This window comes from Chaetomium fimeti, assembly GCF_033439085.1.
Source record: "Chaetomium fimeti strain CBS 168.71 chromosome Unknown B0H64scaffold_5, whole genome shotgun sequence".
In the NCBI taxonomy this organism is placed as follows: domain Eukaryota; kingdom Fungi; phylum Ascomycota; class Sordariomycetes; order Sordariales; family Chaetomiaceae; genus Chaetomium; species Chaetomium fimeti.
The window spans coordinates 3,708,433-3,733,112 of NW_026944333.1; the positions used below are offsets into that span (position 1 = coordinate 3,708,433).

The 24,680-nt window shown below is 57.4% G+C and overlaps 7 protein-coding genes across 7 annotated transcripts; 2 read left to right on the top strand and 5 right to left on the bottom strand.

The window, feature by feature from the left end:
* Positions 1-318: 318 nt before the first annotated feature.
* B0H64DRAFT_444018 (uncharacterized protein) lies at positions 319-922 on the bottom strand (the record flags this gene model as incomplete). The annotated part of the gene is made up of 3 exons (XM_062806749.1): positions 319-587; positions 645-679; positions 744-922. The coding sequence occupies 3 exons, from the start codon at positions 920-922 to the stop codon at positions 319-321; spliced, it is 483 nt and encodes a 160-aa protein (XP_062658505.1).
* Positions 923-2,445: 1,523 nt separating this feature from the next.
* On the bottom strand, positions 2,446-3,965 carry B0H64DRAFT_402332 (uncharacterized protein). The gene has a single exon (XM_062804222.1). The coding sequence runs from the start codon at positions 3,537-3,539 to the stop codon at positions 2,802-2,804; it is 738 nt and encodes a 245-aa protein (XP_062658506.1). The 5' UTR covers positions 3,540-3,965; the 3' UTR covers positions 2,446-2,801.
* Positions 3,966-5,148: 1,183 nt separating this feature from the next.
* Positions 5,149-9,264, top strand: B0H64DRAFT_476362 (SNF2 family N-terminal domain-containing protein). The gene is made up of 4 exons (XM_062808146.1): positions 5,149-5,491; positions 5,575-5,742; positions 5,797-8,772; positions 8,830-9,264. The coding sequence occupies exons 1-4, from the start codon at positions 5,396-5,398 to the stop codon at positions 8,965-8,967; spliced, it is 3,378 nt and encodes a 1,125-aa protein (XP_062658507.1). The 5' UTR covers positions 5,149-5,395; the 3' UTR covers positions 8,968-9,264.
* Position 9,265: 1 nt separating this feature from the next.
* On the bottom strand, positions 9,266-10,898 carry B0H64DRAFT_344665 (eukaryotic translation initiation factor 3 subunit I). The gene is made up of 3 exons (XM_062801297.1): positions 10,696-10,898; positions 10,031-10,628; positions 9,266-9,971 (listed from the first exon to the last, which is right to left on the bottom strand). Exons 1-3 carry the CDS (start codon positions 10,743-10,745, stop codon positions 9,591-9,593), a joined length of 1,029 nt encoding a protein of 342 aa, XP_062658508.1. The 5' UTR covers positions 10,746-10,898; the 3' UTR covers positions 9,266-9,590.
* A 1,165-nt stretch (positions 10,899-12,063) lies between these two features.
* Positions 12,064-15,507, top strand: B0H64DRAFT_402337 (formate--tetrahydrofolate ligase-domain-containing protein). Its single transcript, XM_062804223.1, has 4 exons — positions 12,064-12,296; positions 12,381-12,401; positions 12,503-12,540; positions 12,612-15,507. The coding sequence occupies exons 1-4, from the start codon at positions 12,173-12,175 to the stop codon at positions 15,246-15,248; spliced, it is 2,820 nt and encodes a 939-aa protein (XP_062658509.1). The 5' UTR covers positions 12,064-12,172; the 3' UTR covers positions 15,249-15,507.
* A 660-nt stretch (positions 15,508-16,167) lies between these two features.
* Positions 16,168-20,613, bottom strand: B0H64DRAFT_325455 (uncharacterized protein; the record flags this gene model as incomplete). Its single annotated transcript, XM_062800699.1, has 6 exons — positions 16,168-16,893; positions 17,326-18,354; positions 18,443-19,703; positions 19,758-19,856; positions 19,921-19,946; positions 20,029-20,613. The coding sequence occupies 6 exons, from the start codon at positions 20,611-20,613 to the stop codon at positions 16,168-16,170; spliced, it is 3,726 nt and encodes a 1,241-aa protein (XP_062658510.1).
* Positions 20,614-21,318: 705 nt separating this feature from the next.
* Positions 21,319-23,102, bottom strand: B0H64DRAFT_402343 (uncharacterized protein). The gene is made up of 2 exons (XM_062804224.1): positions 22,015-23,102; positions 21,319-21,777 (listed from the first exon to the last, which is right to left on the bottom strand). The coding sequence occupies exons 1-2, from the start codon at positions 22,683-22,685 to the stop codon at positions 21,666-21,668; spliced, it is 783 nt and encodes a 260-aa protein (XP_062658511.1). The 5' UTR covers positions 22,686-23,102; the 3' UTR covers positions 21,319-21,665.
* Between the last annotated feature and the right edge of the window lie 1,578 nt (positions 23,103-24,680).

Below are 24,680 nucleotides of genomic sequence, written 5' to 3' on the forward strand. Positions count from 1 at the left end.
ATAGCCATGCGGGATATTAAAGATCTGTTCGCAGAATCAACAACCGTTTTCCGTACATGTCAACAAATACGTCGTACAGTCAGTCACAACCCACTTGTCAACCTGCCAACGCAAGACAAACAACACACAACGGGTACCCAATTATTTATTAGCGTTAACTCCAACATTAAATATTAGTCAAATTCCAGTGACGGGTGCTGCCGTGTGCGATTGCCCCTCTGGCTTTCGGACGGATGGCCCCTAGCAACGGTTGAACCAAGCCTACTTAGGCAGGTTTGTTGCCACCCCAGCCTTCCCGCACGCGCAAACAAGACCGTCTTACATCACAACGGCAAAAACACCCGCCACCGCGGCGAGGACACCGCCAGCGTTAAGAGCAAGGCTGGCCGCGCTGTTGGTGTCGGCCGGACCGCTGCTCGAAGTGGTGGCGCTGATGCTGTCGCCATCGGTCGAGTCGCCCTGGCCGGCGGCGTCTTGGGTGTTCTGCGCGGGCGTGGATCCCGTCTGGGTTGCCGCCTGGGTGGGCTCGTTGGAGGGATACTGGCTCGCGTAGCCGCAGAAGATCTGACGCTGGCCATCGGAGGTGTCTGGGAGGGGGTCAGTAAGGCCGAGGGGCGGTGGGATTGTTGGGTGGAGTGACTTACTTTTCCGGGGATCGTTGGGGCAGTTGTTATAGCAGCTATAGGTTGGATGCGTCAGTCATGGCGTAATTTGTGTTACGATGATGGAGAGGTATGTCGTACGTCACGATGCTCTTCCATTGGGTGCACCGACACCCCCAGTCTTCGGCTCCGCAGTCGTCGAGCTTCGCCGTCTCGGAGCTGAGGCAGGACTCGACGATGTAGTCGGCGCCGCAGGCAGTAGTCGCCTGAGCCATGACGGAAGAGGCCATGACGGCGAGGGGCAGCAGGAAGAACTTCATTTTGAACTGGCGGGTTGCGATGGTAGATTCCTGGGGAGAAGAAACGAGGGAAGACTTGATCTACGCTGTCTCGGTAGGTTAATATACACAGACATAACACACGGGGTGGCGTGGAATGGGGGGTCTCACATGGTAACGGGCCACAGCTACAGCAACGGGAAACGAATGTCTGAGGTGGACGAGGTGGTGAGTGAGGAAGTGGGCGGTCGCCTCTTCAAGAATGAGACGACGGGGCGAGTAAATGAAAGGCACGCTAGCCCGGGCCACCATGGGCATGGCGCGCCGCCGTATGCCCGCATTAGGGTGTCACCGATTCTTCCAGATCTCATGGTGGCCCACCCTTGATGTCCCCCTGCTCGCTGCTAACTTGGCCGCTACACTAGTGAAAGAGGTTCCGTCGCTCGGACTTCTCCAATCCAGGAGGAAGGCGGCGTGGTGGCTAGGTAACGAGCCGGCTAGTTGATAAATCCTACATTTCGTTGTGCGTGCCGCGACAAGTGGTAATCGTGCCCCAACCACGACGGCGCGGATCTATTTGTGTTGATTCGGCTTCGGCATGGTGATGCCTTCATTGCGGAAAGGGCAACCTGTAATCTCAGTCAATAAAACGTCTAAAACAGACGCGATCCCGCGTCCGGAGTGGCCCCTGCAGCCGGCCCCAGAGAGCCCCGCTGATTCGCTAATCTCTCGAGATGCCCCGGGCCGGCCCTGCAGCCAAAGAGCCAAAAATGCAACAGAACCTTGAAGTTTTGTGCCAAGCTCTTCCAGGCACTGCATTCTGCAGGCCACCCGAGGAGCTTGAGGACGGGAGCGGGCTGGTACCCGACCTGCACCTCAACTCCGACTCAACACTGCCCACATGGAACCGAGGGCATACCCGCCTTCGTATCTCGGAGACACCCGCACACAACCGAATGAGTGAACGAGCAATGGTACACCGCTAGCCGGCCGTGGCACCTCGTCTCGGCGGTCGGATTCAACATCCAATGACGTTTCGTCGAAACTCAAGGATCGTCAAGCCGCTTTTGGGCATCGGTGGGACCAGCGATCCGGGGGAAGGTCTCCGAACGGCCGGGCCTGGATTCCAGAGGTTATTGACATCCATGCAAACCCCAAAACGTCGGGCAGTTGGTAAGGCGGCGAACGGATTCGTTGTGGAAATGTGGAAAAGAGGAGAAAAAGGGTGACTTCAGTTGTAACTACTGCTTTAGGTATCCTTGTTTGACTTGCATCATAACGGCGAAAAACCAATCCCGAAAACAGCCTAGATGTGTCGTCCCAAGAGTACTTTTTATTGTTGTGAGCTGTTTCGAGTTGTCGGCAGGATGAGCTGCGCTAAGCCCTGCCCGCGCGGGTGTGATTTGGGTGAATAGACACCATTTTCGCTGCTAAGTCACCTCCACCGGCTGAGGATGTTGTAGGACATCGGGGAGTTCCCTAGCGCGGGTGCGGGAGAGGTTGGTCTCTTCAAGTCATGCACTGCATAATATATCATGTTGAAGCCTTGGCTCGGGCTTGGTGCTTGCGTCGTCCAGGTCGACTTCGAGACCAATAATCGGGTATTGCGAAAACGCTATGTCGGCGGCAAGATGGCTCGCACCGAGCCAACGTCTACATACAACAGGAAAAATAGCATGCCGTCTTGCGTGGTATCAAGTAAACGCCCGGATATGCTCCATCTAGGTAATGTCCCGCCTCCTTCCCATGACCCCTCCCCGGATGCCCAAGTGTCATTAAATCCGTGCCCGTGTCCATGCGCTCCCAGGAATGCGATGCAATACGAGTGAAGAGCGCGTCCCATTCCTCCCGCAAAAAAATAACCCCACGGCCTGCGCAGAAGGCAGCATCATGTGCGAGATCTGGCTGGGTTTCGCCGCCCTCATGCAAAGCGGCTTCGCTTGCCTCCGCTCCCAAACATATCCCTGCCGTTCCCGTACTCCAGACTTCCCAGGTCAAATATCTCGGCGAGGTTGACCTTCCGTTTTTGCCCAGCCCCTCTTCCTAGCGCCGTCCTGGTTCCCGTCCGCCCGTTTCTGTTCCTCCCGCCGCGAGATGTCGTACGAGCATTCGAAGCATTGATCGTCTGGGCGTCGGAGAGATTGAGGTTGGCAAGCCGCAGGGCTTCGTCGTGGGGATAAGGATGTGTTGTTTGAAAGTTGAAGGTGTCTTGCGAGGGGACCACGACGTCGACTTCCTCCACGACGGGGCTGGGTGGAATAGGCACCGTTGTCAGCACTGGTGGCGCTGACGCATCTCTCGTCAGCGCCTCTTCCTTGTCCTTCAACCGTTGTGCTGCTGCGGGAACGCCGCGCTGCATTTGCGGTGAGGATAGAACTTGTGTGTCGGATCGTTCGGCTTCGTCGTCGCTCTCGAGTGGTGGGGATGTCGAATCTCGCCCCTCCATTCGGTCCGTTACCCATTTCCGTACCCTGTGTGCCTCCCCATTCCGAATGCCGATATTTTCCTTGTCGAGAAAAGACAGTAGATCTTCGAGGCAGTCATGGTATCCATCGGCGCGCGATTTGGCCTGTGCCTGGGCCGAAGTCTTATAAAGCTTCGTGACCGAGAGAGCTGCGGCCTTGAAGGCGTCGAGCAGCTCGTTCGCGTCGGCACTCATTGTGCGGAACGCAACTGGTCACGATGACGCGTGGCGGCGGTTGGAGAAGGCTTGAAGGTCGGCGTGCGGTATCCCGCTGGAGGAAGCTGGGTTTTGCTCGTCGTCGACTGCGCTCCGGTGGGTTCGACTTCGACCGGCAGATTGAGGGGTTTTCACTAAACCGACAAGAGCCAAGATGAAGGTGGGCCAGAGCGGAGACCACCGACGTCGTAGCGGGATGGGTTGTGTTTCCAGAGAGACGGGGTCGGATATCCCGCTCTTACTGTTGTTGTGCGCGCTGAAGGAAAGAAGAGGGTCGCGTGCTTATTATTGTCTTCAGGCGGGCGTTGGGATTTGTAACGTGGGTCTGGGGCATGACATCGATGACCGGTTTCCGGCGCTCGCTGTGTTGTCATGAACTGAGTTAGGCCCGAGGCTCGTGCTGAGTTGTCAAGCGCCAACTCGGGGGGAAGGTACGGAAGACGATAACCGCCACAGTGATATACGTAATTTTCACCTCCTTTTTTGAACAACCTCTTTACATGAGCTCTGTACAGTACAAAACAATTCCCATTACGCCTCAAATTGCGATTGTCTGTTCCGTGCTTTATTGCATAAAGCTGCGATCCTTGCATATACCTAAGTAAGGGACCTCTCATTCCCTCGCTTTTATTTCAACTTGGCCATTGCACTCCAAGTCACTCGGTGGAATGCTTTCTATTTATAAAATGTTGCATAAATATAAGTTGAGAATGGAGCTGAGGTATTTCATATCGTAGAATTTGACAAGAGAGACTCAGGTTCCTCCTGTGCAGTAACTGCCCGTGTTAAGTACGGCATACAGATTACAAGTACGTTTCAATGTGGGCGACGCCTCCGTAAGGGATGTCTGTCGTTACAGTTTCCGTACTTTGGTGGCTATCGTCCTCCGTAGAAGCGTGCTGTGGGGCGTCGCACGTGGTTCTGTGGAAACAGCACGGAAGCCAGAGCAAGTGGGTGGCTTACCTAATTCGGTGTCGATGTAAGTCGAGAGCATCGAGCTGACAATATTGATTCACAAACTCGATTCTGGGAAGGAACGGGGATTAAATAGAGATAGGGATACAATGGATCAGAGCAAAATCCTCGACATGTTGTCGGAGTCAAGGAAACTGATTAATGAAGCAGAAAAGGTACCAAGCAACGAGAAGTGGAGGTGTGCTATATCCGATGGACTTCCTTGGGGAGGTATCGTAGGTACCTGAGGTAACTTACCCGTGTTTACCTGATGTCCTGGGCTTGAGTACTGGGAGGCAATTTTGCTTTGTCGCCCTCATGGGGCTTCAAACTCCACAGGGGTTGTTGTAACTCGCGACGAGGCGAAGATGGTCAGCGTTCTTATCTTCTACAAGCACGAGATTTCGCGAGGGCCCAATTCAAGGGAATTAGTTAGGCAAGTAGTTGGTAGTTAATATCTCCGAGAAGAAGCCTGTAATTTTTTAGAACTGCGGAAGACCTTTGGCAAAAACTTGACCTCCGCTTTTTCCTTGTCACTTCTCCCTTTTTTTTTGTAGCGGAAACCTGGGTCGGCCGCCGTTTAATCCCCTCCGCCGTGTGGCAGTTGTGATTGGCTGTGGACGCGGTTTGGACCTTTTTGGGGTCCCTCGACCTCAGAAATTCGCACCCTGCTTAGCACACCCACCCATCTTCAAACGCCTTACCCCGAGCCTTTCTTGTTCTCGTCTCGATCACAGCCACAAGGCTTACAACCATCGACCAAATTACTCTGAAGAACAGGCGGCCATCATTCCATCGCGCAAAGTCACTCGCACTCACTCACGAGCGCGTCTAAGTCGCGTACCGCAGCTCCACGAGTCGCCGAGGGCACAGCACCCAACATGGCACCCCGTCCGCGACAGAGCGGCAACGACACCGACGCGTCAATGCCAGATGCTCCAGGACAGACCAATCCTTCACAAGCAGCTGACGACATGGTAAGATGGATCGCCCCTCGTTTATTAAACCCTGTGCGCACCTGCTCGATGGCGAGCAAACCGGCTGATCATGAACTTTCCAGGATGTCGACGAGACCCCCGACTATACCGACTCGGACACAAACCCTAACACGACTGCCAGCAGCGTGGCTGGCGAGCCCGTCCCCGATGGCCGAAAGAGGCGCTCAGAAGCCAATCAGTTACGTAGGAGTATCTTTGGCAAGAAGCACGACCGGCTGGGCGAGTCAAAGGTGGGCGCAGTTTGCAACCTTCTCCACGATGAATTGGAGCTAATAGCCGAATAGGAGGATGACACACTGCGTCGATTCCGATACCTTTTGGGTCTAACTGACCTGTTTCGCCACTTCATCGAGACGAACCCGAACCCCAAAATCCGAGAGATTATGGCCGAGATCGATCACCAGAATGAGGAAGAGTCCAACCAGAGGAAAGGCGGTGCTCGCCAGGGCGGCGCTACTAGTGAGAGACGTCGCCGGACCGAGGCCGAAGAAGATGCCGAGCTGCTCAAGGACGAGAAGCATGGCGGTTCCGCCGAGACCGTTTTCCGCGAATCCCCTGGCTTCATTCAGGGCACTATGAGGGACTACCAGATCGCCGGTTTGAACTGGTTGATTTCACTCCATGAAAACGGCATCTCCGGTATCCTCGCCGACGAAATGGGCTTGGGCAAGACGCTACAGACCATCTCTTTCCTGGGTTACCTGCGTCACATCATGGGCACCACGGGCCCTCATCTCGTTACGGTTCCCAAGTCTACCCTCGACAACTGGAAGAGAGAATTTGCCAGGTGGACTCCGGAAGTCAACGTGCTCGTTCTGCAGGGTGCCAAAGAGGAGCGTCAACAGCTGATCAATGATCGACTGGTTGACGAGAACTTTGACGTCTGCATCACCAGTTACGAGATGATCCTTCGCGAAAAGGCCCATCTCCGGAAATTTGCGTGGGAATACATCATTATCGACGAAGCCCACCGGATCAAGAATGAGGAGTCATCGTTGGCTCAGGTCATCCGCATGTTCAACTCGCGAAATCGCCTCTTGATTACCGGCACCCCGCTTCAGAACAACCTACACGAACTCTGGGCTCTCCTTAATTTCCTCCTCCCTGATGTATTTGGGGATGCAGAAGCCTTCGACCAGTGGTTCTCTGGCCAGGATCGGGACCAGGACACCGTTGTTCAGCAGCTGCACCGTGTTCTACGGCCGTTCCTGCTTCGCCGCGTCAAGAGTGACGTGGAGAAAAGTCTACTGCCCAAGAAAGAGGTCAACGTCTACATTGGCATGTCGGAGATGCAGGTCAAGTGGTATCAGAAGATTCTCGAGAAGGACATCGACGCGGTCAACGGAGCGGGCGGAAAGCGCGAGTCCAAGACGAGACTGCTCAACATCGTCATGCAGCTTCGCAAATGTTGCAACCACCCCTACCTGTTTGAGGGCGCCGAGCCCGGCCCTCCTTACACGACCGACGAGCACCTCGTCTACAACGCTGGCAAGATGATCGTTCTTGACAAGTTGTTGAAGAGGATGCAAAAACAGGGCAGCCGCGTGCTCATCTTTTCCCAGATGAGCCGTCTGCTGGACATTCTCGAGGATTACTGTGTGTTCCGACAATACAAATACTGCCGCATCGACGGTAGCACGGCACACGAGGATCGCATCGCCGCCATCGATGACTACAACAAGCCGGATTCCGAGAAGTTTGTCTTCTTGTTGACGACACGAGCCGGTGGTCTGGGCATCAATTTAACCACGGCTGATATTGTCGTCCTCTATGACAGCGATTGGAACCCCCAGGCCGATTTGCAGGCCATGGACCGAGCTCATCGTATCGGTCAGACCAAACAGGTGGTTGTTTACCGCTTTGTCACGGATAATGCCATCGAGGAGAAGGTCTTGGAACGCGCAGCGCAGAAGTTGCGCCTCGATCAGTTGGTCATTCAGCAAGGCCGTGCCCAAGCTGCGGCCAAGGCTGCAGCCAACAAGGACGAACTGCTCTCCATGATTCAACATGGCGCGGAGCGGGTATTCCAGACAAAGGGCGCGTTCGGGGGTCTGGCAGAGAAGGGCAACGAACTAAACGATGACGATATCGACGACATTCTGCATGCTGGTGAGTCCCGGACCAAGGAGCTCAATGCCAGGTATGAGAAGCTGGGTATCGACGACCTCCAGAAGTTCACATCGGAGTCGGCCTATGAGTGGAATGGCGAGGACTTTGCCGCGCGCAAGAAGGATATCGGGGTCAACTGGATCAATCCCGCCAAACGTGAGCGCAAGGAACAGATTTACTCAATCGACAAGTACTACAAGCAGGCTTTGCACACTGGAGGTAGGACTGCCGATGCGAAACCAAAAGCGCCCCGGGCACCCAAACAGGTTCCGGTCCACGATTACCAGTTCTATCCCCCCAGGCTTCGCGACCTCCAAGACCGAGAGACAGCATACTATCGCAAGGAGATCGGGTATAAGGTCCCTCTCTCGGATGGCGACGATGAAAACCTGTCAGAGCGCGAGGCCGAGAGGGCACTTGATCAGCAGGAGATCGATAACGCCACGCCCCTTACCGAGGAGGAGCAAGAGGAGAAGCAGACGCTCGCCCAACAAGGGTTCGGTGATTGGAACCGTCGTGACTTCCAGCAGTTTGTCAATGGCTCTGGAAGATATGGGCGTCAAGATTACGAGGGCATCGCCATGGAAGTCGACAGCAAGACGCCCCAAGAGGTCAAGACGTACGCCAAGGTCTTCTGGCAGCGATACACTGAAATCGCCGACTACAACAAGTATCTCAAGATCATCGAGGACGGCGAGGAGCGGATGCGCAAGATTGAGCACCAGCGCAAGATGCTGCGCAAGAAGATGAGCCAGTACCGTGTGCCGCTGCAGCAGCTCAAGATCAGCTATTCTGTTTCGACCACCAACAAGAAAGTGTACACAGAGGAGGAAGACCGGTTCTTGCTCGTGCTTTTGGACAAGTACGGCGTAGATTCGGAGGGAATCTATGAGAGGATTCGGGATGAGATTCGGGAGAGCCCGCTCTTCCGGTTCGATTGGTTCTTCCTGAGCCGGACGCCGACTGAGCTCGGCCGTCGTTGCAACACGCTCCTCACAACCGTTGTTAAGGAGTTTGAGGATGTCAACACGACCAAGGCGAATGGCGCGAACGGGAAGTTCAAGCGGGAGCTGGATGACGACGAGAATGACGAGGATAGCATCCTCGGCTTGGCCCCGGCCAAGAAGAAGACGAAGGCGAATGGTGTCAAGGTGAGCATGGCCGGCCCTCGTACGAACGACACTTGATTTGAACTAACACTGGTACAGAATAAGGCTCTTGACAATGTGAAGTCGACAGCGGGCAGCAAGGCCAACTCGACATCCCCCTCGCGGGCATCAAGCGTTGGGTCTACAGCCTCGAACGCCGGTGGCTCAAAGGCCAAGTCGAAGGGCAAGAAGAAATAAGTGTGAGGAGAAGACGGTGGCAGGGGTGGATGGAATGTGGGAATTTGGGAATAGAGAGGGGCCGTCGATGATTTGGCATGTTGGGCGGGTTATGTCCCTGTCCTGGCTAGTTGTACTTTTTCTTCTCTGGCGGCACATTCGTTTGGCATGTCGGGTGATTCGGTGGCTAGAGTGGGAAGGGGGCGGCGTTTCGGTGCTTTGCTTTTATGATGGAGAGTCGACCAACAGACAGCTCGCTAGAGCAAGATAAAAAACCCGCAGTTTTCCGATAATAAAACACAGCATTATGTAGCACTGAATATGCCTCTCGCTTCTCCCGTGTGGGAGGCGTTGGTTCAAGCTCTAGCAAGTGCGTCTCCAACTTCAACGACGGGGCAAGAACAGGGACCGGGACAGCTGAAAAGACAGGCCAATGTAGGGTATCCGCATCCCATCTGAGGAGGCGCGCAGGACCGAGCTACACTAGCAAACCACACTACCTGGGCGAAGAACCAACTTTTTCTTCCAAAGTCAAAGAAAGGGTGTATCCCTTCTCCTTCCACCTCGATCCGCCGCCCTAAGTTCGTGTCCCTGAACGCCATTTGTAAATGCCGAACCACCGCCCTCCAGCCCCACCAGAAACCTCAAGCATTGGCCGCCGCCGCCAGCCTGTTCTGCCTCTCCCTCTCGACCTCGTACATGAAGTCGTAGTACCCCTTGTCGAAGGCGTGCACGCGCACGTAGCCGTCCTCTCCGCCGCTGGCGTAGCCCTTGCCCGTCGGGTCGGCGGCGACCGTGTTGAGCGGGCCGAAGTGGCCGCGCACGCGCCCGATCTCGTCCTCGAAGATCTTGTGGTAGAAGCGGGCCTCGAACTTGCCCTGCCGGGCGGCCGTGGTCGTGACGTCCATGGCGGCCTGGCCACCGCCGAGGATGACGAATTCCTTCTTCGGCGTGATGACGGCGCTGTTGAGGGGTGTGTCGGCGGTGTAGTTCTTGAGCACTTCGAGGTCCTTGGCGGAGATGAGCTGTGATTGCTAGTCAGTATCTGTCCAGGATGACCCTCTCAAAATATTGCCAGGCATACCTTGGCAGTCTTGTCTTTTGACGCAGTGATGAAGTAAGTCCTGTCCTGGGACCACTGCAGATCCGTGATGGGCTGGTTCAGCTCGTGGATAGGGATGTTGTACAGCAGGTCACCCGTCTTGCCGTCGTATTGGGAAACGGAGCCGTCCTCGTGGCCAGCGATGATGTACTTGCTCAGGTAGCTCCACCCCGCGACCGTGGCCTTGCTCTCGTCGCACACGATGGTCAGGACCTTCTCATCGCTCTGCTCCGCCTCCACGTCGATCTCGATGTCCAGCACCACAATCGTGCCCAGGTGCCCCATGCGCTTTTCTGTTACGCCCAGCAGCTTGGTGCCATCCTCGCTGAACTCAACCCGCTTGACGGCCGTTGGGAAGTCCCATGTCTTTAGGCACTTGCCCGTCTTGATGTCCCAAAGGCGGATTGTGTTGTCGGCAGACCCTGAAGCGAGGATGGTGGATGTGGGGTCGACATCGATGGTCCAGATGGCACCCTGGTGGCCGCGATACGTCCCGAGCCGCTCGCCGTTGTGCGCGAACCACACGCAAATTTGTTGATCCTTCGAGACTGAGAAGATAAGGTCGCCGTCGGGGTTGTATCTACAAAAACGCGAGCAGGTCAGATCCGAAGCCCAGTGTTTCCCCTCCAACGGCAAAGGCGACCAACCTGATCTGGGTCAGGGCACGTTCGTGGCCCGCCAACAAGATAGGCCTCATGTTCGCGGTACTGAAGGTCGGTCAAGATGGTCTTGTTTTCGTTCGAGAAGAATTTCGTTGTCTGCCGCAGGGAAGTGTAGTTATAATCGGCGCCGGGTCGTCTTTTGCGAGCTATTGCGGGGCGTTTCTTTCAGGGCGTTGGCTTCTTTCGCCGGATTGATTTGGGCGCCCAGTAATTTTTCCGCAGATTGTGCGCGGCGCCGATAGGCCACCCCCCGGCCACCGCGGGGCGATTCTGCCCCACTCAAATGCTCAGCGACGCTGCGGAGTCATTGTTGGTGCGTGGGAGCCTGTGCAAGGGTCCTTGACCGCCTTCTGTTTTCAGGTGAGTCACCCAGACCTCTGACCGGTCGAGAGAAAACCATTCCACAGATGAGATAAGCGACGGCGGATATTTCAGAATATCGGCCAACATCATCCCTCTGTACACAGCACGTAACTTTGTGTGAATAGCTTGGCCGGCGCCCGCTGCAACGCTCTTAAGAGTGGAAACGGACACCTTTCCGTTCCCGCCGCGGAAGACCAGCACCGTTCGGGTCTCGTGTCAAGTTCAAGTTGTCAACTGCGGGTAAAGGTAGGGACTTTCTTTTAGTCCCGGGCGACAGACTCAAACACACATTGATTTCAAGCGCACCCCGAACCAAGGACGCAACGTAGGTATCCGCCGGTATGGGTCGGTCTTCTGTTTTATTAGAGTCCTTTCGTCTCTTCTCGCGCCGTTCTTGTCAACCGTAGCTTCTTCTCTTTCATGATTCCCGCCCCCGGTTCGACGAACAGGCAAAGGCAAGACCTTCGGCGCGGCCGTGACTCAGCCGAATTCTCTCCACCTCCCGACTCTTTTTAATCCTCAGGGATCCAGTAAGCCCAGTGTCTTGTACGGCTTCCTGTCCGTGTTTAAGAACCAATTGGCTCTCGAGAAGGGCGTTGCCGGCCGAAGAGACGAGTCACCGGACGGTCGAAGGAGCAGCAGGAGCGGCAGAGTCACAAGTGCCATGACTCTCTCACGCCTCATTCAGAGGATTCCGGCCCGGAGACTTGCGCCGACAGCCAGGCTATCACATCGCCCACCGACGACAAATCAATCCCAATCGAGGCATCCTGGAATTCCCAATGGCAGGAAATTGTCGACCCTCCGGCTGGAAAAGTGCTCGTTGCGCGCCGCTCGCAGTGCCACAACTACGACAGCAGCGACATGTGACTCAGGGGAAGTCAACAATCGGGCAGCCGACTTTCGGTGGTCTCCCTCGGCTGCCGTAAGCCCCGCTGCCCCGCGCTGTCCCACATCAGTTCGCTGGGCTCCATCAGTCTCGGGCCCAATACTTGGGAACAACACCAAGCGCTCGAGGAGTCACACCAACGCTCTTTTGCGTTCCCACCACATCCTGCCCACAACTGTTCTCAGGACCTTCTCCAGTTCGGCAGCAGTCATGGCCGCGACGAAAATCGACGGAACGGCGGTTGCCCGGGGAGTTCGCGAGCGTTTGCACGCCGAGATCGCAGAGAAGAAGAGTGTCAACCCGCGGTTCCAGCCGTGCCTCAAGATCATCCAAGGTGCGTTGCATCCCGCCACAGGCTCAAGGCAGGGCCCTAATATGATCCAATATTTGTGACTAAACTAACCACCAAACGCTGCAGTCGGTGACCGGTCCGATTCATGTAAGCTCCCACGACGAAATCCCCCACCTCTTTTACCCCGCCAGAGCACATGCGCCTAAGGGCATGGGGGAAATCAGGTACTGACGTCGAATGCCCGGTAGCGACCTATGTGCGCATGAAGTTGAAGGCCGCCGAAGAGGTACGCTGCTAGCCACACACGGCTAACACCCATCACTTACATGCATGGTATTCTGACATTGTCTCCTCCAGTGCGGCATTGCTTGCGAGCTGATCAAGTTCGACGAGTCCGCCACCGAGGCCGAGCTCATCTCCCGTGTTGTCGTCCTCAACAACGACCCGGCAGTGCACGGCATCCTAGTGCAATTGCCCCTCCCAAAACATGTTTCCGAGTACAATGTCACCTCGGCCGTGGCTGGCGAGAAGGATGTCGATGGCTTCGGCACCCACAACATCGGCGAACTAGCCAAGCGTGGGGGCCGCCCCTTCTTCATCCCTTGCACTCCCAAGGGCGTCATGGTGCTTCTCCAGGAAGCGGGCGTTGAGTTGGCTGGCAAGAACGCCGTGGTTCTGGGCAGGAGCGATATCGTCGGCAGCCCCGTCAGTTATCTCCTGAAGAATGCCGACGCCACGGTTACAGTCTGCCATTCCAAAACCAAGGATCTGGACCAGTACCTCAAGAATGCCGATGTGCTCGTTGTTGCCATTGGGCAGCCCGGCTTCGTCAGGGGCGAGCAGCTCAAGCCCGGGGTCGTCGTCATTGACGTGGGGACCAACTACATTCCCGATGCCACCAAAAAGTCGGGCCAGCGTCTGGCGGGCGACGTCGACTTCGAGTCGGCCTCCCAGGTTGCTTCCCATATCACCCCGGTCCCCGGAGGCGTCGGCCCCATGACCGTCGCCATGCTTCTTCAGAACGTGGTCGATGCTGCGACACGGTCGTTCGAAGTAGAGAAACAGAGGCACATCGTGCCCCTGCACCTCAAGCTCCTTGACCCCGTCCCCTCCGACATAGCCATTTCCCGGGCGCAGGCGCCTAAGCCCGTCACCCAAATTGCCAAGGAGATCGGTATCACGGGCTCGGAGTTAGAACCATATGGCGCATACAAGGCCAAGGTCGATCTAGATCTGCTGAAGCGCCTCGACCACCGTCGGAATGGCCGCTATGTCGTTGTCACAGGAATTACTCCTACACCTCTGGGCGAGGGTAAGTCGACGACAACAATGGGTCTTGCCCAGGCGTTGGGCGCGCATGTCGGCCGCGTCACATTTGCCAACGTGCGGCAGCCCAGCCAGGGCCCGACGTTCGGGATCAAGGGTGGCGCCGCTGGCGGTGGATACAGTCAAGTCATCCCCATGGATGAGTTCAATCTGCACCTAACTGGCGACATTCACGCCATCACTGCTGCAAACAACTTGCTCGCCGCGGCCATCGACACCCGCATGTTCCACGAGAGCACCCAGAAGGACGCCGCTCTCTACAGGCGGCTGGTCCCTGCCAAGGGTGGCAAGCGAGCCTTTGCCCCTGTTATGCTTCGCCGCCTGCAAAAGCTGGGTATCGACAAAACGGACCCCGATTCGCTGACCGCAGACGAGATCACTCGCTTTGCTCGTCTAGACATTGACCCCGAGACCATCACTTGGCGCCGTGTCCTCGACGTCAACGACCGCCACCTGCGCGGCATTGTGGTAGGAAACGCGCCGACTGAAAAGGGACACAGCCGCCAGACGGGTTTCGACATCTCCGTGGCCAGCGAGTGCATGGCCATTCTGGCTTTGAGCACCAGCCTAGGCGACATGCGGGAGCGTCTCGGCAGGATGGTCGTTGCCAGTTCTAGGAGCGGTGATCCTGTTACCTGCGATGACATCGGTGCTGGTGGCGCGCTCACGGCCCTGATGAGGGACGCCATCAAGCCGAACCTCATGCAGAGCCTGGAGGGGACTCCCGTTTTCGTGCACGCGGGCCCCTTCGCCAACATCAGCATTGGTAACAGCTCCATCCTAGCTGACAAGATGGCCTTGAAGCTTACGGGCACGGAGCCCGATGAGGACCACGCGGCCAAGGCTGGTTTTGTTGTCACCGAGGCTGGTTTCGACTTTACCATGGGTGGCGAGCGCTTCTTCAACATCAAGTGCCGTACTTCGGGTCTCATCCCGGACGTGGTAATCGTGGTTGCCACCGTCCGCGCCCTCAAGGTCCACGGCGGCGGTCCGCCCATCTCGCCCGGTGCTCCGCTCGACGCCGTATACCGAGAGGAGAACGTCGAAATCCTGCGCAAGGGCTGCGTCAATCTGGCGAAGCATGTTTCCAACGCCAGGTCATACGGTGTGCCGGTCTTGGTCGCCATCAACAAGTTTTCTACAGACACGCAGGCTGAGATTGACGTCGTCCGTGACGAGGCTATCAAGGCTGGCGCAGTAGATGCAGTCTTGGCTAATCACTGGGCTGAGGGTGGGAAGGGCGCTGTTGATCTTGCCAACGCCGTCGTCACTGCTGCCGAGATGCCCAAGGATTTCAAGCTTCTCTATAGCCTTGAAGGCACCGTGCAGGAGCGCATTGAGAAGATCGCTCGGGACATGTACGGCGCCGACACAGTCGAGTTCAGTGAGCTCGCGCAGAAGAAGGTTGATACCTACACGCGCCAGGGCTTCGGCAATTTGCCAATTTGCATCGCTAAGACGCAGTACTCAATCAGCCACGACCCAGAGCTCAAGGGCGCCCCGGCTGGCTTCACGGTACCTATCCGGGACGTGCGCATGGCTGCCGGTGCCGGTTACCTCTACGCTCTGGCTGCCGACATTCAGACCATCCCCGGCCTGCCCACTGCCCCCGGCTACCTCAACGTCGACGTTGATGTCGAAACGGGTGAGATCGACGGCTTGTTCTAAAAGCAAGTAGCCAAATACACTCCTACCTCATTAATATTTTCAATTATCGGCGTTCTGCTTGGCCCGGGGCAGCTTCGGGCATCATTTTGTTCAACTCAGAAACGGGGTGCGTGTTTAACACATGGCGCTTGGGATACCACATAGGGCAGGTAGAGAGGAAAAGTAACGGCTTTTAGACACAGAATGAAAGTAGGACATGCTTGGCCATGTCGCACTCGCTGGTCACCACGTTTGAGCACCACGTTTGAGCACCGATGGCATTGATATTGGATGAAGAGCGCCCCGGTATATTGTTTCCATCCGCGCTTTCCTATTCAATCTCTCCCAGCAACCATCCCGTCTCATCTATCATTAAATTATCTTGTCTCATGACATCGCCCCCTCCCTCCTTGCTTTACATAAAAGTACATGCGCAAAACAGAACTCAAAACAAACAAATGGTACAAGTACAATACAGCCAAAATGAAGACGGCGTAAAACAGTCGTCGCCCAAAAAGAAAAGAAAAAAAAGGAAAAATGTGGAAAGGACTGGACTCAACCAAACAACCGCCCTTTTCCTTCCCGAGGTATCTTGACCGTGACCCAACCCAAAATGCCCTACTAGGTAAAAAATAACAGGAAAGAAAAAAAAGCCACGTCGTCCTGTATACTATGCTTATCCATTAAATCCAGGGATGGTTGAAATTGTTGGTAAGGAGTGAAAATCATGAGCCCTGAAGAGGGGAAAGCCGAAGCCGAAACTGGGAGGGATTGCGTGATCTCGTAGCTGCCGCTGCGTCCGGTATGAGCGTGTTAGGCGTGCTGTGGTCGCCGGTGAGCGCGCCGAGGAGAAAGATGGCGAAGGAGGTTGGTTGTAGTAGGTGGCGGCGAAGGTCCCGAGTACTCGAGGATAGGATGGGTGAATGGGACGGTGGCCTTTTCAGAACCACTTCCACCCAAGCCCCTCCTCCAGCTTTCTCAGCACCCCCACAGCATCCACATACAGCCTGCTCCTCCCGCCGACACAATCGCTCTCCAATCTCTTCCTCACCAAGCCCACTACCCCGGACGCCTCGCGCCGTCCGCGTACCCGCACCACATCCTCCAGCCTGACTCCCTCGGCCGCCACCAGCCGCAGCCATCCAACGGCCTCCTCGTCCGAGGCCACGGCAGCGACACCGTTCGGCGTGAGCGCGGGACTGCTCCCCCCACTCCCACCACCAGGGGCACCGCTCGCGCTGCGGCCCCTACCACCAGCACCAGCACCACCGGCAGCAGCACCATTACCGCCCTGGCCCTGACCGTCCGCCGCACCACCGCCGCCACCGCGAGCAGGGTGCACAAACGCCCAACAGATCAGCGCGCACACATACAACGCCCAATAGTCCGACATATCCGCCGACCACGACGCACCACCACCGCCGCCACCATCCCCATCAACCGCGGGAGCACGATCCAGAAACGCCAGAATCGCCCTCGCCGCATACACCGTCGCCCTCAACACACTCAACCCGGCCAACGCCCCACCCCCCGAACCACCACCACCACCACCACCACCAACCCCCCCATTCGCACCACCACCCGCCGCCACACAAAACGGCGGGTTAACCGTAACCCACAAGCGCAGCCGCTTCTGGTGCTCGTGGAACGACGTCGCGGGCAGCACCTTCTGCGAGAAGACCCACGAGTCGCCGCCCACGGCGAGCAGGTCGCGCAGCGGCGTGTGGTGCAGGGCCAGGTAGCTGTTGGCGGTGGGGCAGGTGGGGAAGAGGGTGTTGATGAGCTTTTCGGCGTCGAGGGGGTGGGTTGAGGTAGAGGGGGGGGAGGTTGTTGTGGTTGTGGTGGTTGTGGTGGTTGTGGTGGTGTTGGTGATGTCGGGGTTGGGACCGTAGTGGTTGGCGTGGTAATGGTGTTGGTGTTGATGGTGGGGGGGTTGGTGGAGGTGTTGGTGTTGTTGGTTTTGGTGGTGGGTGTCGGGGTTGAATTGGTTGCTGAAGTGGTGGGAGTGCGGGTCGAGCTCGGGTGCCGGGGAGTTGTTGGCCGAGATGGAGGCCGTTGGGGGTGGTCGCTGGCGGCGTGGCAGGCGCTGGGCGAGGACGCTGAGGATGATGATGCGGTCGGTGGGGGTGTGGCTCGTTATGTCTTCGCGCGTGAGGTGCTCGAGAGGGGGGACGTGCTCGGGCTGGAGCGCGCCCGGGTCTGCCGCGAGGGTGTTGGCCCAGTCGTCTGCCGAGGTGGACTCCCACGGCTTGGTGGTGCGGCCGAAAAGGGGAACCGGCTGCATCACGCCGCCGACCTCACAGTCCTGCGAGCGCCGCTGTTGCTGGTAAATGGCGGCGTGGCCGTCGACGAAGAGGCACGTGGCGAGGAGGCGACGGCGCGACTCGGTGTCGATCCAGCTGCGCCACCGGTCTTGGAGGGAGGAAAGGCGCTGTTGCTCGATGGCGAGCAGGGTATGGTCCAGGAGGGCCGCGTTCTGAGACAGGACCTGTTGGTTTAAAACACGGTGTGAGTATGCCTGTCCGGGAGCCTGAGGAACGGGAGCCGCGAGTGGAAGAGAAGGCGCCGTGGCCGACACCGGGCTATGGCGATCGGGAGCAAAGAGAGAGGACCATGACGGCTGTGCTCGAGAGCGAGAATAAGGAGAAGAAGACGGTGAAGAAGGAGGAAGATTAGGATTAAGATTACTCCCCATAGAACGGGGCAGACCGAAAGCCAAAGACGGATCTGAAGAAGCAAAAGAAGTGTTTCCAAAAGGAGAAGAAGCCGACGACCGAACCCGGGAAGATGGGAAACTGCCCCAGGGGGCGGTCTGCAGCGGACTCAAATGCCGCAGAGCGAAAGGGGACATGGTGCTGGAGGTCGGCGTCGCGGCATCACAAAGGGAAGAATTGGAAGACGCGGGGGAAGAGGCAGGGGACCAAGCCGTGGTGTCGACGAGCCAGAGACCGTTGTCCTCGGCAAGGGCAGAGGACGGCGGCATACTAAAGGACCGTAGAGCACTCACCCTCGAATACAAAGACTCGAACGGCTTCGAAGGTCGTGTGACGGCTTTGCGGCCCCGGAAGCGCGCGAAATACTCGCAGAGGAGGATGGCCTGCATCGTTTGGAGGCTCCATTGGGGCACCTGTTTGTCGTGGTGAGGATGGTACGTCAGCGTGATATTGGATTGCCGGGGATAGGAGGGTCTATCTCCTCAGGGGTCCGCCACTCACCCGCTTCACTTCCTGCCATGCAAACTCATGGAGCTGGTTTCCCCGAGTGCGATCCTCTCTGCTGTCGAGGTGCTGTGTGGCCACGGCGGCCATGGCGCACTTTAGCACATCCTCCGAGGCTGCATCGAATGTCTGGTAGTGGATGAAGGGCAGGATCGGGTCGACGTGGGACCAGTAGACCTCGAGGTAGCGGGGGATGGCGGCGCGGACCGGGCCCGGCAACGGAATGGTAATGGAGGGCGGCCCCGGCAAAGCACAGCCACCTATGAAAGCCAGGTCGAGCTCCGGAACCATGTCGCTACTATGGCTAGCGTTGTCGGCTCCCGGGCTTGTGGCAGCGTACCCGACACCTAGCCCTCCGAGTACATCCATAGCCATATGGTCCATCATGACCCCCTTCCGACGATCGAAGTCCACCGCCGAGTCGAGGTGGCCGGGGAGATGAGAAGCGGACGCGAAGAGAGTCCCAGAAGGCCCGTGAGACGACGTATCTAGAGGTGGTGTCCGGCCGCGGAGGGACGAAAGAGAGTTGCTGTGATGGTGCGCCCGGATAGTGCCGTTGGAAGTGGCGCTCAAGGGAGGATTGTGGTGTCCCGCGCTGGCTGCGCCGTATCCCAAGTTTGATGGTACGCTGAGCGTCCCGTCAAAGGTAGGATCCGTGGCTTGGCGATGATGGTCCGAGTATGAGTTGATGAACGAAGGATCGGCAAAGGATGGGCTTGTCTCCATCCCCGGCCCAGAGCTTGGAAGACCGCGCGGGGTCACGCTAGGATACGGCGACCGGTGTCCACGCGCCCAGGAACGTGGGTTCCCAGAACCGTCTGACACCGGCGTTGAATAAGTGGTGCTGTCCGAGGCGGATGAGGGCAGTGGCGAGGCGTCAGGCAACCCCGGTAACTCGGACTGGAATCCGGGGCCGTCGGTGACCACGCAGATGGATGGCGGCTGACCGGCCCTAGGCTGGTAACTACCCAGGTTGTCGTAGGGGCCCGAAAGCGAGGACGGCTGCTCCGGGTTGACGATGGAGATGGTTGGGGGGAATGGGTAGGCGGCGCGGAAACCTTGACCATGTGAGAATTCGGGCTGGTTCCCAACGGCGATACTGGGCGTGCGTGAAATCTCAGTGGCCGTAGGAGAGGCAATCGGCCCACGGACGGGCGTTGGTGGAGAGCGCTGAGGTTGATAGGAGAGCCCTGCTGATGATGGGCGCGGACTGTTCTGCGGTGATCCCACCTTAGACGCGTCGTCACCCTCATGCTCGCTGTGGCCGTTCGTCAGCACAGATCGGCGCATATAGGAGTCACGGCACACGCACTGCTTCTGTTGATGCCGTGCCAGCAGATCGGCCCGGTGGAACGCCCTCTCGCAACCGGGGCACTGGAATTGCGGTTCACCGTGGCCTAGTTGATGTCGCCTAAAAACATCAGTCCTGGTTAGCGTGGAAGTCCGGGACGGTGAGTGGAAGCTGGGATTCTCACCTAAGATGCTCGGCTCGTGTGAACGTCTGTCACGGGATTGTTAGAACACAGGCGCCAATCAGGATACGGCTGGGGGCCGATGAGTGAACGGCTTCTCTCTCCTCTCACCTTGGGAGGTCGACAGATGTCGCAGACATGAACCGGCAGGCCTTTCTTTGCCTTGCTGACCCGCCCCGTCTTAGGTGTGATTTTGGGCGTGTACTGAGCCGTGACGGGATGGAGAGGCATGGGCCTTTGCGGCCCCCCGGCCATGGACGACGGCGAGGCGGCTGAGCCATATCGTGACCGGTCCATCGAGTCGCTGCTAGTGGTGCTCCGTCGGCGTATCGACTTGCGGGTTGCAGGCCCCGACAGAGGCGGTGAAGACGGGATCGAAGGCGAGGCGGTGATGATGGCTCTGGTCCCGGATCCTATTTCTACCTGCGCTCTTGCTGTGGCGGGACCAGGACCTCGTGACGAAGTACCGCGCCGTTTGCTCGGGCCAACGGGGGCGGCCTGGTTGATATCCTGCTCGGTGGTGGCCGGGCCGGGATCACTGACATGTCTTGGTCCTGCTTCTGGGCTGGGGGGTGTCTCTTGGAGCGGGCCGGCACTGGTCAAGTTGTTTGCGCCCCTGACCCTTTTATTGAGGGGGGACCGGGTGCCAGGAGGGGGGTCGTCGTTGACATCCATTATAAAGCTGAGGCTAGCCATGATGGGAGACAGGCGGACCCTCAAAATGGAAGTCAGACGCCAAGTTGGGAGTACACAGCCCTGTTGGACTGGTGAAACGAATGGAGAGGTAGCAGTCGAGATGGGAACAATGACGCTAGAGGGGGACCACCAAGTGTGGGCGGTACGGTACACGCAATACACGCGCGGCTGCAGCAGCAGGTGCAGGGCAAAGGGAAGGGCGAGCAACGGTACAAGTGAGTCGAGAGTGACAACGTAGGGCTGGGAGTTGGGGAAGCAGGAAACAAGCCTCAGCCGGCGGAGGGGAACAGGGGGATGGAGCAGAAAGACGGTCACAGTGCCGGCCCCAAGGGACTGCTCGATTCCATGCCGGTTGACAATGACACTGGAAGCATCAGGGAGACAACAGCGCGGCACGTCTGCGGCGCTGCTATATTCAGACGGCCCACCGCGCCCAAACACGCTGTTGGACAAGTCGCGCAGCGAGATGGGATGGGATGGGGGAGATCCAATGTACAGTCTTGGCGACCTGTGCAGGAGGCTTAGTCCTTGGGCGGGCTGTTGCTCCCGCCCGCCATCCACCCCTCCCTTCTCTCCCCTATGCGTACAGGGGTCATGGGAGGGGTGGTGGTGGTTGACAAGGGGGGTTGTGACGGTGGAACCAAGTGCAGATGATTGGGGAAGAGCTTTGTCAGGAAGAGCCACGGTCTTCGAGTCCCTGACTCTGTACGGATTCCCACGCTGCCCTCGATTTCTGTGCAACACGTGTAGAGCTGATTCGGCATCTTTTTTGCCGCGATACATACACCAGGCAACCAACGTGAGCCGCGATTGTCTATCGATCATCGCGCTCCGGGCAAGACGGCGCCACATTCGGTGCGTCATCAAAGCGCTGCTCGCAACTGACATGTTGTTCATGGAGAGATTTGGGCCCGGACCGAGAAGCTTCGGCCATGCTTGAATAGCGTCCTCCTCAGAGAGCAAGCCCGGGTTCTCAACGCTCCATGGGCTGTACCAACGCAGCTCCTTGGCGCCAAGTCGAGCCATTGCTCTGCGTCGGGGGAAGACTCTGTTTAGGCCGCGGAGTTCGGTTTTCCCCTCTCTCCACTGACCACTGCGAAGAAAATCTTCATGGCCCAAAGGCATGGCATGACTGCTGAGGGGACCGCCGGGGTGTGTGAGATCCTGCTACCAAAAGTCACTTCTCTGCCAGGTGAGAATGGGAGCCGTCCTCGTGCATGAAAGGTTACACGACACCGGTCGACGCACCCTGACCACATCAACACATCCCAGACGCTACACAGTAACTTGCTCGCCCGGCCGGTTCCCAGCGTATGTAAAATACCCTAGAGACCGTGCTACGGGGCAGACGAGAGCCCGGGAAGAATATTAACAAAAGATACTTGGCGCGGAAGTGCCCACCAGTGTCCTTCACAGGAATGCCGGCCAACTCCAACAAGGAGGGTTACAACGAAGCGAGATGACTGCGTAGCCGCCCAACTGGCCGGCCCAACTGGGAATGTGGCAGCGGCAGTCACCGAGTGTGGTTCTTGAAGCGCGAGGGGCGCACACTCTCGCCACAGGAGGTGAGCAGGAGTTGCTGTGTCGTGTGTGGACAAGTCTGAAGTGGTGTGCGACCACGACGGGGGAGGCGTGAGGACCATGGGACCATGGGTCGTCTTCGGCGATCGATCCGGCGAAGAAGGTGGAGAGCTTGCGAGCTTGCGAGTTGTGCGCTCGGGACCGTTCGGCGACTGTTTCTCCACCGCGGCACAGAGGCCCGGTTGCTGGACAGGGGACGGGAGGTGGGTCGAGGGGAAAACGTTGATGTGCAGGGGGCGGAGGCCAGCCTGATTTCTCATTGGGCAGTTACATGCTGCGCCGCATGCCAGTGAGATCCTATTTTCGTGGGTCTGAGAGGCTTTTCTGGAGGCGTCTTTTTTTTTCTCGGCGACGCGATAAATCGAGTGACGCGTGGTGGATACGTGCGATGAAGTTTCGAGGTCTATCGCGGTCGTCGTTAAGGAGTGTGTCACGGAGAGAAGACAGAGCGAATGATTCTGCATCTGTACGGAATAACTACAGATTACCATTGTTGAGATCGGTCATATTTCGCTCGATCGAGTTGGGGTTGTGATATCGTGCAAGTCGCGTGAGACAGCAAACCAATGATTGATTTGCATTTGATGGCCCAAGCCAAGCGCATTGACCATTGACGGATAAGGTATGTCGAATAAGCTCAGGCCCTTCAGGGTTTGACCTGGGGGAGGAAGAAGTTGCCGGTTTGCCCGTGACCTGCGGCAATCGAACGACAAGCGAAAATAAGCGCTGGACCCTTCACGCTAGTTAGTGAGCCAAGAGTGCAAACAAAGGGTGTCTGTCATGTTGGCGGGTCATTGAACCATGCATGCATGAAGCGATCGAGCTACCATCGACAGTCCCGGCTTGACGGTGGTGCCGCCCTCTTCCTGGACCGGCCCGGTAGCGTAATGTTCTTTGCAGCTTCCCGAGCCATGCTTTTTTCTTCGCCGGGCATCTTCGAGAAGACGGGGCACACCACGAATGCGGGAAGACAGGCGCTTCGCCCTCGACTCGATGACCGATTCGTCCGATCTTGCGCCGAAGGGGGGGTGGTATGGGTGGACGAACAGCCGGTACTGGTCCGTGGCGAAGTGCAGTCGGCGAGGGGGAGGCGCACTCGACCTGTTAGTGGGTAGGGCAGGCCACCCGGACCTGCAGATGGTGCAGGTGTTCGCCCCTGTCGCGCGCTTGTCTCAGGTGGTTCTGGAACGGCGCCTAATTCTGGGCTGAGGAAGACCGGGGTTCCCAAACGAGACGGTTTGTGCAACAACGGGCGGCAAGCAAGGAGCAAATTTGTGCCACGGCAAACGCGTGTGGGTGGATGTCATCCGTCCTGCATATCCATACATAATGAATTGCTCTGCAAAGCCCACTAGTGGCCTCTCTCGGGAGACCACTGCCGGTCAGCGAGTGAGTGAGCATCGAAATAATGTCACCCCATAAAGTCCCTTTTGTCGAGGTCGGAGGTTCCTGGCCCGTAGCGCTGACATGATTGTGTCATCCGGCAAATGAATACCGCATCATAGGTTGTATTCGTGTGGACAAATCGAGTCGCCGTTCAAGAATATTTTGGGTGAGGTTGGGTGGTTGGCCAGGAAGTCGCTGCGCACATCGACATGGAAGCACGGGCCATGAAATTCAACTGGAATGGAAGTTCGTGGTGGGGGTTGCGGAGAGCCCACGGCGCGAACCGGTAACACTATGCCAGGCAAAGCTAGCGTCGTTGAAGGAACACTGTCCGAACTCCCTGATCCTGGCTCAACACCGCGGAACAAGGGCGGAGGGCCCCCGCGCGACCCCGGGCACTGAACCACTTCCAGCCCTGAACTTGCACGGTGCTTCAAAACTTACCACACAACCATACTGCGATACAACATTGATGGTTGGACTTGTATAACATACACATTCACGAAATTCCGGTGTGGTATTCCATGTTGAAAAGCTGAGCCGCAGCACACATCCATAGCAGCCAGTGCAGCGTAGATCGAACTGGCCAGGTTCCCCACGCTTCGTCCGATGTATGTAGTTAGTCACATAGTACTATGCCAAAGTAAGCGCTATTTATAGGCCAAGCCTCTCAGCGAACGACAGTGTGGAAATCATCGATTGTTGGCGTATCGAGACATTGCCTTCCATGTCGAACAGTCGCCGTCATGGCAGCGCATTGAGAGAAGGGGCACCTTCAACGGAACCCCGACACGGCAACGTTCCTGTGGGCCGTGGAGAACCAACCAGCTCCCAGACACGCCAGAACACACGGCCCCGGCAGCGAGGCGAGTTGCCCGACCCGCAAAATACCCAACTGTGCGCCACCCCGCCCAGGCGCCCTGGGACGTGCTTGCCTTCTGGCGTTCACAGGTGTTGCGGTTGTTTCTTTCGGCTGTCTTTTTTTTTTTTTATTCTCTGTTACGACGTCCCTCTCCGCAAGCAAAAATCAGTTGTCTCTCACCGCAAAAACTAAATTCGGCTGGCCGTTGCATCAAAGCCCAAGATGTTTCCGTTGCAAT